The 15,296-nt window shown below is 36.6% G+C and overlaps 1 protein-coding gene across 4 annotated transcripts in view; it reads left to right on the forward strand.

Annotated features, from left to right (window-relative positions):
- The window catches only part of ATP8B4 (ATPase phospholipid transporting 8B4 (putative)), a 252,542-nt gene that overhangs the window by 14,737 nt on the left and 222,509 nt on the right, over positions 1 to 15,296 (forward strand). For all 4 annotated transcript variants that reach the window (XM_027067227.2, XM_053224036.1, XM_015063454.3 and 1 more), the window contains exon 2: positions 5,428 to 5,496. In XM_027067227.2, coding sequence (XP_026923028.2) covers positions 5,469 to 5,496 — 28 coding nt within the window. In that variant the 5' untranslated portion in view covers positions 5,428 to 5,468. The remainder of the gene's footprint in view (positions 1 to 5,427; positions 5,497 to 15,296) is intronic.

The raw sequence follows: 15,296 nt of genomic DNA on the forward strand, positions 1-15,296 counted from the left end.
TCTTTCTGAGTTACACTAATACTAGCTCAGGAGACTGGTAATATAAAATAAGAATGACAATTGAGAACGTGTAGTATAACTGTCAGGAGGACCAGAATGTTCATTTCAGCATGCATGACTAGTGTACTCTTTCCCTGTAGGCAGACTTCTGTGGGAAAGCAAGTTATTATCAGCAGGTGGCTTGGTGATCATGGAATTGGAGCATAGGGAATTAACTGTAATAATTGTTGAATGACCTCATATCATTAAAGGGAATCTCCATTTGAATCCTTTGTTTAAAATGTTGAGTCACCTGCACTCAAGTGTACCCATTTTCACTATAAGTAGAGACCTTGTGGAATCATATTATGGACAGGATGCTCTCCTTTGCATACAGCTGTTGAGGTAGCATTCCTAACTTGGATGTCTTGTTATTGCCCTCAGTCTCAAGGTGTTTGAAACCAACTCTTTATTTTCCCTGAACAAACTAGAGTCTTCTTTGGACTTTGTTATTTTTCCATTAGAAGAGTTATTTTCTGTAACCAAGATTCAAAACCTGAACTGGAAATGTAAAAAAAAAAAATCCTTTATGCAAGTATAACTTCCAATGTTTTCAAAAAAAAGAGTAGTCATTGCCTTTGAAAATGAATTAATATACATAAAAACCCTTAGCTATTACTTAGCTGTTAGCTACTCCTTCCTCTGTCTTCCTCTTTTCCCATCTCTCTTTTTTGTAACCCCCTCCCCCCCATCACTTTCACACAAGGAAACCACCATTTTAATTACTTGCATAAGATGAAACCAAGAATTAAATAAGACCTACCAGCAGCTTTCCTTTTTCCATTTCCTCTATTTTGGGGTGACATCAAAAGCAAGGAATGTATGCATGTAAATGAATACTATTTGCTTCAGTACTTGGAAATGGTTGAATTTCAGAATCCTGAGTTCCTATTTCTAGAGCTAGATTTCACATTAGCAAACCTTTTCTCCCACCTGATTGGTTTATTTCCTTAGACCTTAATTGCTCCAAAAGTTCAACAAAAGATGACTTTCTTTCCTCTGACATCTTTTAGAACTGGAGTGTCAGCTGGGTATTTTGGTGAGTTGATAAATGTCCAAGAATGACAGCACTAAATTTCACTTCCTGAAAGTTAAACTAGCATCTGGTGTATTAGTGTGAATCCTCCATTAAGTGTGCCTGGAATTGGTGCTGTTAGAAGGAAAATATTGGATTGGAGGCAATATGGGCCTGAAGGTCAGTTCTTAACTTTTCATTATAACTTTATGTCTTAGGGAGTGAGAACACTTGAAGAAGGTCATTAATAAGAAATAACTTTCACAAATCGTATGGAAATATTAATTCATACAATAGTGATCATATTATCATTGTGGATGAATTATTCAGTAGAGATTATTTTCTACAAGAGCCAAAACAGCTAAAATTTACAAAATAAATTTATTCAGTACCTTTAAAATAAAAGGTTTTGAAGACATTTTGGAAGGTGATATTAGAGAAATTAAAAATGAAATAGCTGCCATTTGCAACTATGTGGATAGAACTAGAGGGTATTATGTTAAGTGAAATTAGTCAGAGAAAGACAAATATTGTATGACTTGGCTCAAATGAGGACTTTAAGACACAGAACAGATGAACACAAGGAAAGTGAAGGAAAAATGATATAAAAACAGGGAGGGGGACAAAACATAAGAGACTCAAATATGGAGAACAAACAGAGGGTTACTAGAGGGGTTGTGGGAGGGTAGATGGGCTAAATAGGTAAGGTGCATCAAGGAATCTACCCCCAAAATCATTGTTGCACTATCTGCTAACTAACTTGGATGTAAATTAAAAAAATAATAATAAAAAAATAAAGTAATGGAAGAAAAACAAAATCAAACAAAAAAAATGAAATAGCTGTATGGCTTAGAGGTAGTTTTAGGAAGAATATGGTATTGCTTTATGTTTGCTTGATTAGGAGCTTTTAAAATGAGAAGTACTTACAGAAGGATCTAAAAGAAGAGAGGGGAGGGGTGATATCACATATATATATATTTTAGTTACCTTTATATTATATATTCATCTTTTGAAATGGGTATCTGTTAGTATTAATCCCTCAAAGCACTGTAGCAAATCATTAAGAAGAAAAAATAAGCTGGCCAGTGGCCAGTATTCTTATTAACTTCCTGAGAGATTGAATTTCTTTCTTCTGCTTGCATTCTAATTGCCACCTGTCAGGGTGTAGAGTCCCTTTTGCCATCTTGCTTAAAGAATCATTATTCCTTTCACCTGCTCCAGGGACTCTGAGCCCATGAAAACACAACACATTTGACGTAGTCCCCAGAGAGAATTTTAAAGCCCTAACAAGTTAGCTTAGAACTTGCAGATGAGCCTTAACCATCTGGCCAGATGGGGCCACCAGATCCAGATATCATTGTCACAGAATCCATGAGTTCAAGACATGAGCTGAGATCAAGACTCAGACACTTAACTGACTGAGCTATCCAGGCACCCCTGTTGTGACTATTTTTTAGAACAAAGATATTCATTCTTCAATGAAAACCCACTTTTTCATTCTTCAGTGAAAACCTATTATTTCTTGTAGGAAGGCCCTACCTCAAAACATCCTTTCAGTGCCTTTCTTTCTTTCTTTCTTTCTTTCTTTCTTTCTTTCTTTCTTTCTTTCTCTCTCTCTCTCTCTCTCTCTCTCTCTCTCTCTCTCTCTCTCTCGTGCTTCCTTTTGTTTTCTTCCCTAAGCTTTGCTAATTTCTTTCTTGTGTTCTTCAGTTTGCCTGCAACACTATTCCTATTGCTAAGCAAATATTGTTCATCCTTTGACAATTTTCCTAGGCTGGAGATGGGGGTATAAAAGAGGATGGGGTCTGGCCAGAAAGAAGAAGTTGATGACAAGAAAGGCATGGTGGTCCCCAGCTTGGGAAGGTCTAAGACATTCTAGAACATGGGGCTGGGTCCTGGGAAGGGATAGTTGCTAAAAGGGAAGTGTCTTTACACTTATTGTGGTGAACATTGAGTAATGTATAGAATTGTGAAATCAATATGTGGTATACTTGAAACTAATATAACATTGTATGTTAATTATACTTGAATAAAAAAATTAGACAAGGGAAGCGCCTTCTTGTGTCTGAAAGCCCTTGGTCCATTCCTAATAGAAATTGAAGACATCATTCATTCTTTCATTTATCAAATATTTATTAAGCATTACTATATGCGAGTCAAGCATTAGAGGCTAGAAATAGAACTGTGGACCTGACAGATGAAGTCCCTGCCCTACTGGAGTTTGTGGACTGAGAATATAGCCAATATAATGTAATAGGAGATTATGTTCTAGATGATAGGGGCTCTGAAATGAGAACTTTTAGATTACATGAGAGCACATAGAGGTGCTTCTATCTCGAATTTGGGGGATCAGAGAGGCCTCATAGAGGAAGTGATGTATGAATTGATATTGGAAATATAAGTAGGAGTTAGTCTGGTTAAGAGATTGGATGGAGTTAGGTGGCTATAGGCAAAGGGAAGAGCATGTGCTGGGCTCCTAGCTGGAAATAAGCTGAACTGGGTATTTCTGGAGTATAAACATGAGGGGATGCAAGGAGGAGAGGAGGCTATGAGGAGAAATCAGGCTAGAAAAATGAACAGGGACATCCAAGGATGTGGAACATCCAAGGAGTCATGTTAGAATTTGGCCTTTCTTTTCTTTTTTTAATGTGTATTTATTTTGAGAGAGAAAGAGCGAGCACATGAGTGAGCATGTGCACACGAGTGAATCGGGGGAGGGGCAGAGATAGAGGGAGAGAAAGAATCTCAAGCAGGGTCTGCACTCTCAGCATGGAGCCCTATGTGGTACTCTATCACATGAACTGTGAGATCATTTCCTGAGCCGAAACCAAGAGTCAGATGCTTAACCCACTGAGCCACCCAGGCTCCCCTTGGTCTTTTTTTTCCCCCTAAGGCCATCGGGAAGTGATTGGGGGTTTTTGTCAGGGCTGTCACAGATGTCATTTATCTTTTATATCAATGATTGTGCTTCCTTGTGGACCCTGGCCTGTAGGTGGCTAAGGCTGGAGCAGGGAAACCTGTTCTGAGCAATGCAGGGAAAAGCAATCACTGGTCAGCAGGCTTTCCTAGAGGCAACCAGATGCCTGAGGCTGTGGTGGGGTACATGGCAAGGAGGCAGCAGAGGGCTCATCTAGGGCAGCACAGTTGGTAGAAGGTATGGGGGGAGAAACAGAAGAGTTAGTGATTTACATTTAATATTTAAATGTACTTATCCCTGCTAGCAGCACCTGGCAGCAGTTGCCCTATTTTCTTAGTAGATTTATCATTTTAATATCTAGTCCCTAGAAAAGCCGTAGGTCTCACAAAATGCCAGTAGTACTATTTGTCAGGCACATTCAGGACTAGGTGTGCCCTTAGCAGGCTGCTGCTTTTCCTGGAGGGGGCAGATGGGAACTTGTGGATCTGGGGGCATGACAGGAAGAAATATTGATGGTTTCAGGCTTTTTAGACTCTGAGAGATATGTATTAGAGCAATAGGCATTGATGAATTTTTTCTGCATCCCCCTGTCTTGTAACTGCTAAGCCATAAGCATTATTGTTCCTCTCCTCTGATCTCTATATGACTGACCAACTTCTTCATGTGTGTTTATTGCATCCTGCCACACTACTTCTTTGAGCTGGAATCAAGGAAGTTGTTTCTCTTTGAAACCGAAAGAACATGTATTCAGTACCTCTGCCTACCCGGTCATGTCTTTGAAATGTTTCCTGGGTTCATTTTCATTTCCACAGTCTATTGGGTTCTAAATGTTTGAAATCCTTTTTTTGCCCCTTTATATATTCATTCTAAATATTTAATAGAGTTTGCCATATGAAGGAAATTAGAACACATGTAGGGAAAAATTGAAAGACGATAACGACATTATTCTGGCTTTTTTTGGGTAACTACCTGGGGAAGACTATGCACAGAATAAATTGAGGAACATTTTTGAGTTGCATTTTGTTTCCCTTGAGCCTGGCCAATAATTTAGGTTCCTATGTAGCTCCCACAACTTAGCAGTGATTCCCAGTGCTAGCTGTGGGAAGGAGTCATCTAATGACATTTGAATAAAAAGTAGATGCTGTAGCTTTACCCCTGTTATGTTCTGATTCATAGAGTTTGAGATAAATTAGAAAATTTGGCTTAATTTTAATGCCCAATTGAATGGCACATTTGGGCTTACCTTATGTTGTTTCATATAGTGTCTATGATACGAATAGATTATTTTTGTGTAGAATTATTATCTACATAAGATAAATGGAATCTGTTATTTGTGATTTTGTCAGTGATTCCTAGTCATCTATATTTGACAAGGAAGAAAGTTAAAAGGTGTAAACTTATGGTTAATGGGCATTTTTACAAATACTAATGTGTACTTTTCTTGTTTTCTACATAGATCAACTGTTGAACCCTGGTGAAAAATAATCAGCTGCAATAATGTTCTGCAGTAAAAAGAAATCACTTGGTAAGTGTTGAGCTCTTCAGATGACACAAAGTGAATCTGACTTTTAATTTTAATTTTATTATTTTACTTTTTAAACTCATTTCATTTTGTTTTGTAGAGGTGTAATTTATATACAAAAATAGCCAAATCTTAAGTATTCAGTTTGATGAGTTTTGACAATTGTGTATATACCTGTCTGTACTACCCTAAAACTAGATACAGAAAATTTCTATCACCCCAGAAAGTTCCCTTGTGTTCTTAAAAAAATATTTATTTATTTTAAAGTTTATTTATTCATTTTGAGACAGAGTGATAGAGTGAGTGGGGGAGGGGCAGAAAGAGAGGGTTGGAGAGAGATTCCCCCGCAGTCTTCATACTGTCAGCCAGTGCAGAGCCCGATGCGAGGCTCGAAACCAAGAACCATGAGATCATGTCTTGAGCCAAACTCAAGAGCTGGATGCTTAACTGACTGAGTCACCCAGGTGCCCCCAAATTATTTATTTATTGATTGATTAAAAAATTTTTTTAAAGTGTTTATTTATTATTGAGAGACAGAGAGAGACAGAGCATGTATGTGGGAGGGGCAGAGAGAGGAGGAGACACAGAATCGGAAGCAGGCTCCAGGCTCTGAGCTGTCAGCACAGAGCCCAATGCGGGGCTCAAACTCACAAACTGCGAGATCATGACCTGAGCCGAAGTTGGATGCTCAATCAACTGAGCCCCCAGATGCCCCCCAAATTATTTATTTTTAACTGAAATATAGTTGGCATACAATATTATATTAGTTTCAGGTGTACAGCATAGTGATTTGACATTTATATATATTACAAAATATTCATTGTGGTAAGTGTAATTACCATCTGTCACCATGCAAAATTATTATGGTATTATTTACCATTTTCCCCTATGTAACAATTCATATTTCTGTGACTTATTTTATAATTGGAAGTTTGTACTTTTTAACTCTCCCTTCCCTCTGGGGACCACCAGTTCTCTGTATTTATGAGTCTGTTTCTATTTTGCTTTGTTTGTTCATCTGTTTTTTTAGATTCCACATATAAGTAAAATCATACGGTTTTGTCTTCCTCTGTCTGATGTATTTCAGTAAACTTAATACCATCTAGGTCCATTCGTGTTGTCCCAAATGGCAAGATTTCATTCTTTCTAATGACTGAATAGTATTCCAGTGTGTGTGTGTGTGTGTGTGTGTGTGTGTGTGTAGCATATCTTTATTCATCTGTTGGTAGGCACTGGGCTGCTTCCATCTTTGCTATTGTAAATAATGCTGCAGTAAACATAGGAGTGCATATGTCTTTTTGAATGAGAGTTTTTGTTTTTTGGGGGTAAATAACCAGAGGTGGAATTGGTGGATGGTATGGTACTTCTATTTTTTTTTTTAATGTTTATTTTTGAGAGAGAGAGAGACAGCATGAGTGGGGGGGGGGGTGCAGAGAGAAATCCAAAGTGGGCTCTGCCCTGATGCAGAGAGCCCAATGCAGAGCTCAAACCCATGAACTGTGAAATCATGATCTGAGCCAAAGTCAGATGCTCAACCAACTGAGCCATCCAGGCACCCCTGGTATTTCTATTTTTAATCTTTTGAGGAAACTCTATATTGTTTTTCATAGTGGTTGTACCAATTGACCTTTCCACAAATAGTACACGAGGGTTCTGTGTTCTCCACATCCTCACCACCACTTCTTATTTCTTGTCTGTTTGATTCTACTATTCTGACAGATGTGAAGTGCTATCTCATTGTGGTTTTGATTTGCATTTCCCTGATGCTTAGTGATATTGAGCATCTTTTCATGTGTCTGTTGGCCATCTGTATGTCTTTAGAAAAATGTCTGTTCAAGTCCTCTTCCCATTTTTACTTGGATTTTTTTTATCTCAAGTTGTATGAATTCTTTAAATATTTTGGATGTTAACCCCTTACCAGATATATCATTGACAGATATCTTCTCCCACTCAGTAGGTTGCCTTTTTGTTTTGTTGATGGTTTTCTTCACTGTGCAAAAGCCTTTTAGTTTGATATAGTCCCAATTGTTTATTGTCAGCTGCAAATAGTGACAATTTTACTTCTTCTTTACCAGTTTGAGTGCCTTTAATTTCTTTTTCTTATTTGATTGCTGTGGCTAGGACTTCCAGTACTGTGTTGAATAAAAGTGGCAAGATTGGACATCCTTGTCTTGCTCCTGGTCTTAGAGGAAACATTTTTAGCTTTTAACCACTGAGGATGATGTTAGCTGTGGGTTTGTCGTACATGGCCCTTATTATGTTGAGATATGTGCCCTCTATATCCACTTTGCTGAAGTTTTTTTTATCATGAATGTTAAATTTTGTTGAATGCTTTTTCTGTAACTGTTGAGATGATCATTTGATTTTATCCTTCATTTTTGTTGATGTGGTGTATCACACTGATTGATTTGTGGCTACTGAATCATCCTTGCATCCCTGGAAAATCTTCTAACAACAAGAACATTCTTGTCTACAAGATTGTCACAACACCCAAAAAGTACAACTTTAGTTAATGACATAGATTCTGTTTTTCAATTTCTCCATTTGTCCCTAAAACATATTATCTTTCAGAGCTGGTTTTTATTTTTGGTATAGTATCTAATGGATGTTCACACATTGTGTTTGGCTTTTAGTCCCTTTGTTTTCTTCTAAATTTAGAACAGTTTTTCATTGTATAGAATTTTGGAAAAGTCCAGTCCAACTCCTAAACATATTTGGATTGTACATTTTTGGCACAAATACCATATAGATAATTTGTTTTTTAGTGGACAACTAGTGTTTTTTATGAGTAATGCAACTTTCTGATCTTCCTCACGTAGAATTTCATTTTACCGATCAATAGTCATTTCTGTGTAATGAGGCTAAATGTTTTGGCCACACATCTGGGTCTGTATCTTCTCTGGCGCAGATTTTTGGAGAAAGCTGACACCATCCTTTGCATCATCATGATTGGGAATGATGCATCTTTGGGTTATATCAGTTCGTATAGATTTGGTCATAGGTTGGAGAGCTATTATAACCTAAAGTATTCATTTGCTATGTAGTCAGTTAAGAAACATTTTTTGAGCCCCTATGATAGGCTAGGAAGTGCCACTCTTTCTTGACTTTAAGTAGGTTTTTTACAATTCAGTAAAATACATGTATCTTTACACAGTTGTTTACAGTAGCAATGATAACTTAAGAATTGTTAAACATTACTACAAGTAGTAAATTTGAAAGAGGATCACAGACTAGAGACCTTCTAATCAGCCCGGGGTGGTCAGGGGAAAAAAATCATACAGAAGTGGTATTTTACCTCATTGATATATTTAATGTCTGCAACATTTAGTAAAAATGTATTTGCATTTATGTAAATTTTCACAACATCATCAGGAAGCTTGGGCCATTGGTGATGTATATGAAAATATAACAAGCCCAAACATGGTCTTGTGGGGAAACAAAAATTTTGTCATGTTTGCTTTATTGTTTATTATCATCATATTCACATAAATCTCATATTCTTTAAGATGTAAAGAATTCCAGCTAATTGAGTCTATTTTCTGTTCTTTTTTTCCTTTTTTTCATGTTTGTTTATTTTTGAGAGAGAGAGAGAGTGTGACTGGGGAAGGGGTAGAGAGAGAGAGATAGGGAGACATAGAATCTGAAGATCTGAAGCAGGGTCCAGGGTCTGAGCTGTCAGCACAGAGCCTGATGCAGGGCTCTAACTCAGAGACTGTGAGATCACAACCCAAGCTGAAGTCGGATGCTTAAGCGACTGAGCTACCCAGGTGCCCCTATTTTCTGTTCTTTTTAAAAATTATAATTCCAGTATAGTTAACATATAGTTTTATATTTGTTTCACGTATACAGTATAGTGATTCAACAATTGGATACATTACTCAGTGCTCATCCTAAGTGTACTCTTTATCTCCTTTGTCTGTTTCACCCATTCTTCCCCCCTCCCCTCAGGTAACCTTCAGTTCTGTCTAGTTAAAGTCTGTTTTTGGTTTGTCTTTTTCTTTGTTCATTTAAATTTGTTTCTTAAATTCCACATATGAGTGAAATTACCAGGTGTTTATCTTTCTCTGGTTTATTTTACTTAGGATTATACTTTCTGGTTCTACCCATGTCACTGCAAATGGCAGGATACCATTTTTTTTATGGCTGAATAATATTCACACACACACACACACACACACACACACACACACACGCCATTTCTTCTTTATCCATTCATCTACCAAAGAACACTTGGGCTGCTTCCATAATTTGGCTATTGTAAATATTGCTGCAATAAACAAAGGGGTGCATATATCCCTTCAAATTAGTGTTTTTGTATTCTTTAGTTAAATACCCAATAGTGCAGTTACTGGGTCATAGGGTAATTCTGTTTTTAATATTTAATATTCCATATTGTTTTCCTCAGTGGCTACACAAGCTTGCATTCCCACCAAACCCACATGAGGTTTCCTTTTCTCCACACTTGTTGTTTCTTGTGTTTTTGATGTTAGTCATTCTGACAGGTGTGAGGCGCTATCTAATTGTGGTTTTGATTTGGATTTCCCTGATGATGAGTGATGTTGAGCATCTTTTCATGTGTCTGTTGGCCATCTGTATGTCTTCTTTGGAGAAATGTCTGTTCATGTCTTCTGACCATTTTTTAATTGGATTATTTTCATGTTGAGTTGCATAAATTCTTTATATATCTTGGATACTAACCCTTTATCAGATATGTCATTTGCAAATCTCTTCCTCCATTCAGTTGGTTGTCACTTAGTTTTGTTGATTGTTTCCTTTGCTGTGCAGAAGGTTTTTATTTTGATGTAGTCCCAATAGTTAATTTTTGCTTTTGTCTCCCTTGCTTCAGGAGACATATCTAGAAAAATATTGCTATAGCTAATGTCCAGGAAATTACTGCCTGTGCTCTCTTCTTGGATTTTTATGGTTTCAGGCCTCACATTTAGGTCCTTGCTCCATTTTGAGTTTATTTTGTGTATGGTGTGAGAAAGCGGTTCCAGTTTCTTTTTTTTTGCATGTAGTGTCCGGTTTTCCTAACACCATTTATCGAACAGACTTTTTGCCATTTATATTCTTGCCTCCTTTGTTGAAAATTGATTGACCATATAATTGTGGGTTTATTTCTGGGTTTTCTATTCTGTTCCATTGATCTATGTGTCTATGTTTTTTTAAATAAAGTTTATTTGTTTGAGAGAGACAGAGAGAGTGCAAATGGGGGAGGGGCAGACAGAGAGGGAGAATCCGAAGCAGGCTCTGCACTGTCAGAGCAGAACAAGAAATGGGGCTTGAACTCCTGAAACTGTGAGATCATGACCTGAGCCAAAATCAAGAGTTAGATGCTTAACTGACTGAGCCACTCTATGTGTGTATTTTTTGTGCCAGTACCATACTGTTTTGAGTATTATAGCCTTGTGGTATATATTGAAATCTGGGATTGTGATGCCTCCAGTTTTTTTCTTTTTCAAGACTGCTTTGGCCACTTAGGGACATTCCATACAAATTTTAGGATTGGGTGTTCTAGTTCTGGGAAAAATGCTGTTGGTATTTTGATAGAAATTGTATTAAATGTATAGATTTCTTTGGGTGCTATGGACATTTTAACAATATTTGTTCCTCCAAAACATGAGCTTAGAAATTTTTTTCATTTGTTTGTGTTGTCTTTAATTTCTTTCATCAACTTTTTATAGTTTTCAGAGTACAGATCTTTCACTTCCTTGCTTAAGTTTATTCTTAGGTATTTTATTGTATTTGGTGCAATTATAAATGGGACTGTTTTCTTAATTTTTCTATATGCTACTTCATTTGTAGTGTATGGAAATGCTACAGATTTCTGCATGTTGATTTTGTATCCTACAATTTTACTGAATTCATTTATTTATGCATTCTAATAGTTCTTTCTGGTAGTTTTTTGGTAGAGTCTTTAAAGGTTTTCTACATACAGTATCATGTCATTTACAAATTGTGGAAGTTTTACTTCTTTACCGATTTGGATAGTTTTGTTTCATGTCTTACTGTTGTGACTAGGACTTGTAGTACTATGTTGAATAAAAGTGGAGACAGCGGACCTCCTTGTCTTCTTCCTGATCTTGGACAAAAGCTCTCAGTTTTTCACCATCAAGTATGATGTTAGCTGTGGGTTTTTATTACATTGAGGTATGTTTCCTCTAAACCTAACTTGTTGAGAGGTTTTTTATTTTATTTATTAATCATGAATGGATGCTATACTTTGTCAAATGCTTTTTCTGCATCTATTATAATGATTGTATAATGATTGTTTCTATCCTTTCTTTTACTAATGTGATGTATCACAGTGATTGCTTTGTGGATATTGAACCACCTTTGCATTCTGGGAATAAATCTACTTTATCATGGTGTACAATTTTTCAAATGTATTGTTAAATTTGGTTTGCTAGTATTTTGTTGAGGATTTTTGCATCTATGTTCATCAGAGATATTGGCTTGTAGTTCTCTTTTTTTGTGGTGTCTTTATCTGGTTTTGGTATCAGGGTAATGCTGGCCTCATAGAATGAATTTGGAAACTTTCCTTCCTCTTCTATTTTATGGAATAGTTTGAGAAGAATAGTTACTAACTCCTCTTTAAATGTTAGATAGAATTCACCTGTGAAACTGTCTGATCCTAGACTTTTGTTTTTTGGGAGTTTTTTGACAACTGATTCAATTTTCTTATTGGTAATTGGTCTATTCAAATTTTCTGTTTCTTCCTGATTCAGTTTCGGGAGGTTATATGTTTCTAGGAATGTATCCATTTCTTCTAAGTTGTCCAATTTGTTGGACTCTAATTTTTTCATAATATTCTCTGATAATCTTTTGTATTTCTGTGGTGTCAGTTTTATCGATCTTTTCGAAGAACCAACTCCTGGTTTTGATGTGTTCTATTGTTTTTTTTTTTTTTTTTTTAGTTTCTATTTTGTTTTTCTTCTTTAATCTTTACTATTTCTTTCTTTCTACTTTCTATTTCTAGCTCCCTTAGGTATGAGGTTAGGTTGTTTAGTTGAGATTTCTTGCTCCTTAAGCAGACCTGTATTGCTGTAAGCATCCCTCTGAGAACAGATTTGCTGCATCCCAAAGATTTTGGACCATTGTGTTTTCATTTACATTTGTTTCCCTGTATTTTTTGATACCCTCTTTGATTGTTGACTCATTCATTGTTCAGTAGCATGTTATTTACCTTCAGGTATTCTCTAATCAGATTTTTTTTTTCTGGTTAAGTTCTAGTTTCATAGTGTTGTGGTTGGAAAAGATGCATGGTTTGATTGCAATCTTTTTGAATTTCTTGAATCTTTTTTTTAAAAAAATAAACGTTTATTCATTTTTGAGAGAGTGAGAGTGAGAGCAGGGAAGGAACAGAGATGGGAGGTGGGGGCAGAGGTTCTGAAGTGGGCTCTGCTCTGGCAGCAGCAAACCTGATGCAGGGCTTGAACTCGCGGACCATGAGATCATGACCTGAGCTGAAGTTGGATGCTCAACTGACTTAGCCACCCAGGTGCCCTGAGTCTTGATTTGTGCCTAATATGTGATCTATCTGGAGAATGTTCTATGTGGACTTGACAAGAATGTATATTCTACTGTTTTAGAATGGAATGTTCTGAATATATGTTAGATACATGTGGTCCAGTGTATCATTCAAAGCCATTCTTTCCTTGTTGATTTTCTGCTTGCATCATCTGTCCATTGGTGTAAGTGGGGTGTTAAAATCCCCTAATATTGCTGTATTACTGTTGATTACTTCCTTTATGTTTGTTATTAGCTGCTTTATGTATTTGGGTACACCTGTGTCAGGTATATAAATATTTACAATTGTTATATCTTCTTGTTGGATTGTTTTATGATTGTATAGTGTCCTCCTTTGTCTCTTATTACAGTCTTTGTTTTAAAGTTTATTTTGTTTGATATAAGTATTGCTACCTCTGCTTTCTTTTCACTTTCAGCTGCATGATAAATGCTTCTCCATTCCTTCACTTTGAATCTACAGGTGCCTTTAGGTCTGAAATGAGTCTCTTGTAGGTGGCATATAGATGGGGCTTGCTTTTTTTTTTTTTTTAAATTCATTCTGTCATCCTGTTTCTTTTGATTAGAACATTTAGTCTACCTAAATTCAAAGTAGTCATTGATATGTATGTGCTTATCAATACCATTTTGTTAGTATGGTGGTTTTTGTAGTTTTTCTCTGTTCCTTTCTTGTCTTATTGTCTTCTCTCATGGTTTACTAGCTTTCTTTAGTGATACACTTGGATTCCTTTCTCTTATTGTTTGCATATATATTATCAGTATTTTATTTGTGGTTACTATTAGGTTATATGTGACATTTTAGGCATATAGTGGTCTATATTAAGTTGATGTTCACTTCAGTTTGAACCCATTCGTTAGTGTTCTCCCTCCCCAGGCTCAGGTATATGGTGTTATACTTTATATCCTTTTATTTTGTGATCTCTTGACTGATTTTTAGAAATACACCTATTTTTTATTTCTTTTGGGCTTCCTACTTTTCTTATTCATACTTATGGTTTTTCCTTTCCAGTCAAGCAAAGGGCTGGTTTAGTGGTAATGAACTCCTTTAATTTTTGTTTGTCTGAGAAACTCTTTATCTCTCCTATTCTGAATGATAGCCTTGTTGGATAGAGTATTTTTAGCTGCAGTTTTTTTTTCCATCACTTTGAATATATCATTTCACTCCCTTCTGGCCTGCAAAGTTACTGCCAGAAAATCATCTGATAGCCTTATGGGGTTTCCCTTGTATGTAATTTTACTTTTCTCTTGCTGCTTTTCAAATTTTTTCATTGTCACTACTTGTTGCCATTTTAATTTCTATGTGTTTTGGTGTGCATCTTCTTGGGTCGATTTTTGTTGGTGGCTCTCTGTGCTTCCTGCATCTGGAATTCTGTTTCCTCCCCAAGATTTGAGAACTTTCCAGGTATTATTTCTTGAAATGAGTTTTCTGCCCCCTTGCCTCTTTTCTCCTTCTGGGGTCCCTATAATGCAAATGTTATTATGCTTGATGGTGTTGCTGAGTTCCCTAAGTCTATTTTCATTTTTTTTAAAGTTATTTTTCTTCTTGGGGGCACCTAGGTGGCTAGCTGTTTGAGCATCTGACTCTTGATTTCAGCTCAGGTTATGATTCCAGGGTTGTGGGATTGAGACCTGTGTTGGGCTCCATGCTGAGCATGGAAACTGCTTAAGATTCTCTCTCTCTCTCCCTCTATCCTTCTCCCTCACTTGTGCTCTCTCTCTAAAATAAAGAAAAATGAATTTTTCTCTCTCCTATTCAGCTGGATTATTTTCCATTACTCTGTCTTCCAGGTCATGATCCAGTCTTCTGTTTCCTGTAGTCTACTGTTCATTCCCCATTTAGTGTATTTTTGGTTTCATTTAGTGTATTTTTAATTTCAGTTATTGATTTCTGTATCTCTGGTTCCTTTTAATGTTCTTTATCTCTTTGTTGGAGGTCTCACTGAGGTCTTTCAGTCTTTCTTGGGTCCAGTGAGTATCTTTCTGACCACTACTTTAAGTTCTCTATCAGGCATTTTACTTACCTTCATTTTGTTTAGGTCTCTTGCTGTGATTCTGTCCTCTTGTTTCATTTGGAGCATATCCTCTATCTCCTCATTTTGTGTAATTGTGTCTGTTTCTGTGTGTTTCTATGTGTAGAGGCATCATGAAGAAGAGGTCTTGTAGTGCCCTGCAATGCAGTGTCCCTTCTTCACCAGCAGCTGGTGCTTCAGAGGTATCTCCTATGTGTGTTGTGTGCACCATGCTGTTGTAGCCTAGCTACATTTGCTTCCATTCCG

This window comes from Acinonyx jubatus, chromosome B3, assembly GCF_027475565.1.
Source record: "Acinonyx jubatus isolate Ajub_Pintada_27869175 chromosome B3, VMU_Ajub_asm_v1.0, whole genome shotgun sequence".
Classification (NCBI taxonomy): domain Eukaryota; kingdom Metazoa; phylum Chordata; class Mammalia; order Carnivora; family Felidae; genus Acinonyx; species Acinonyx jubatus.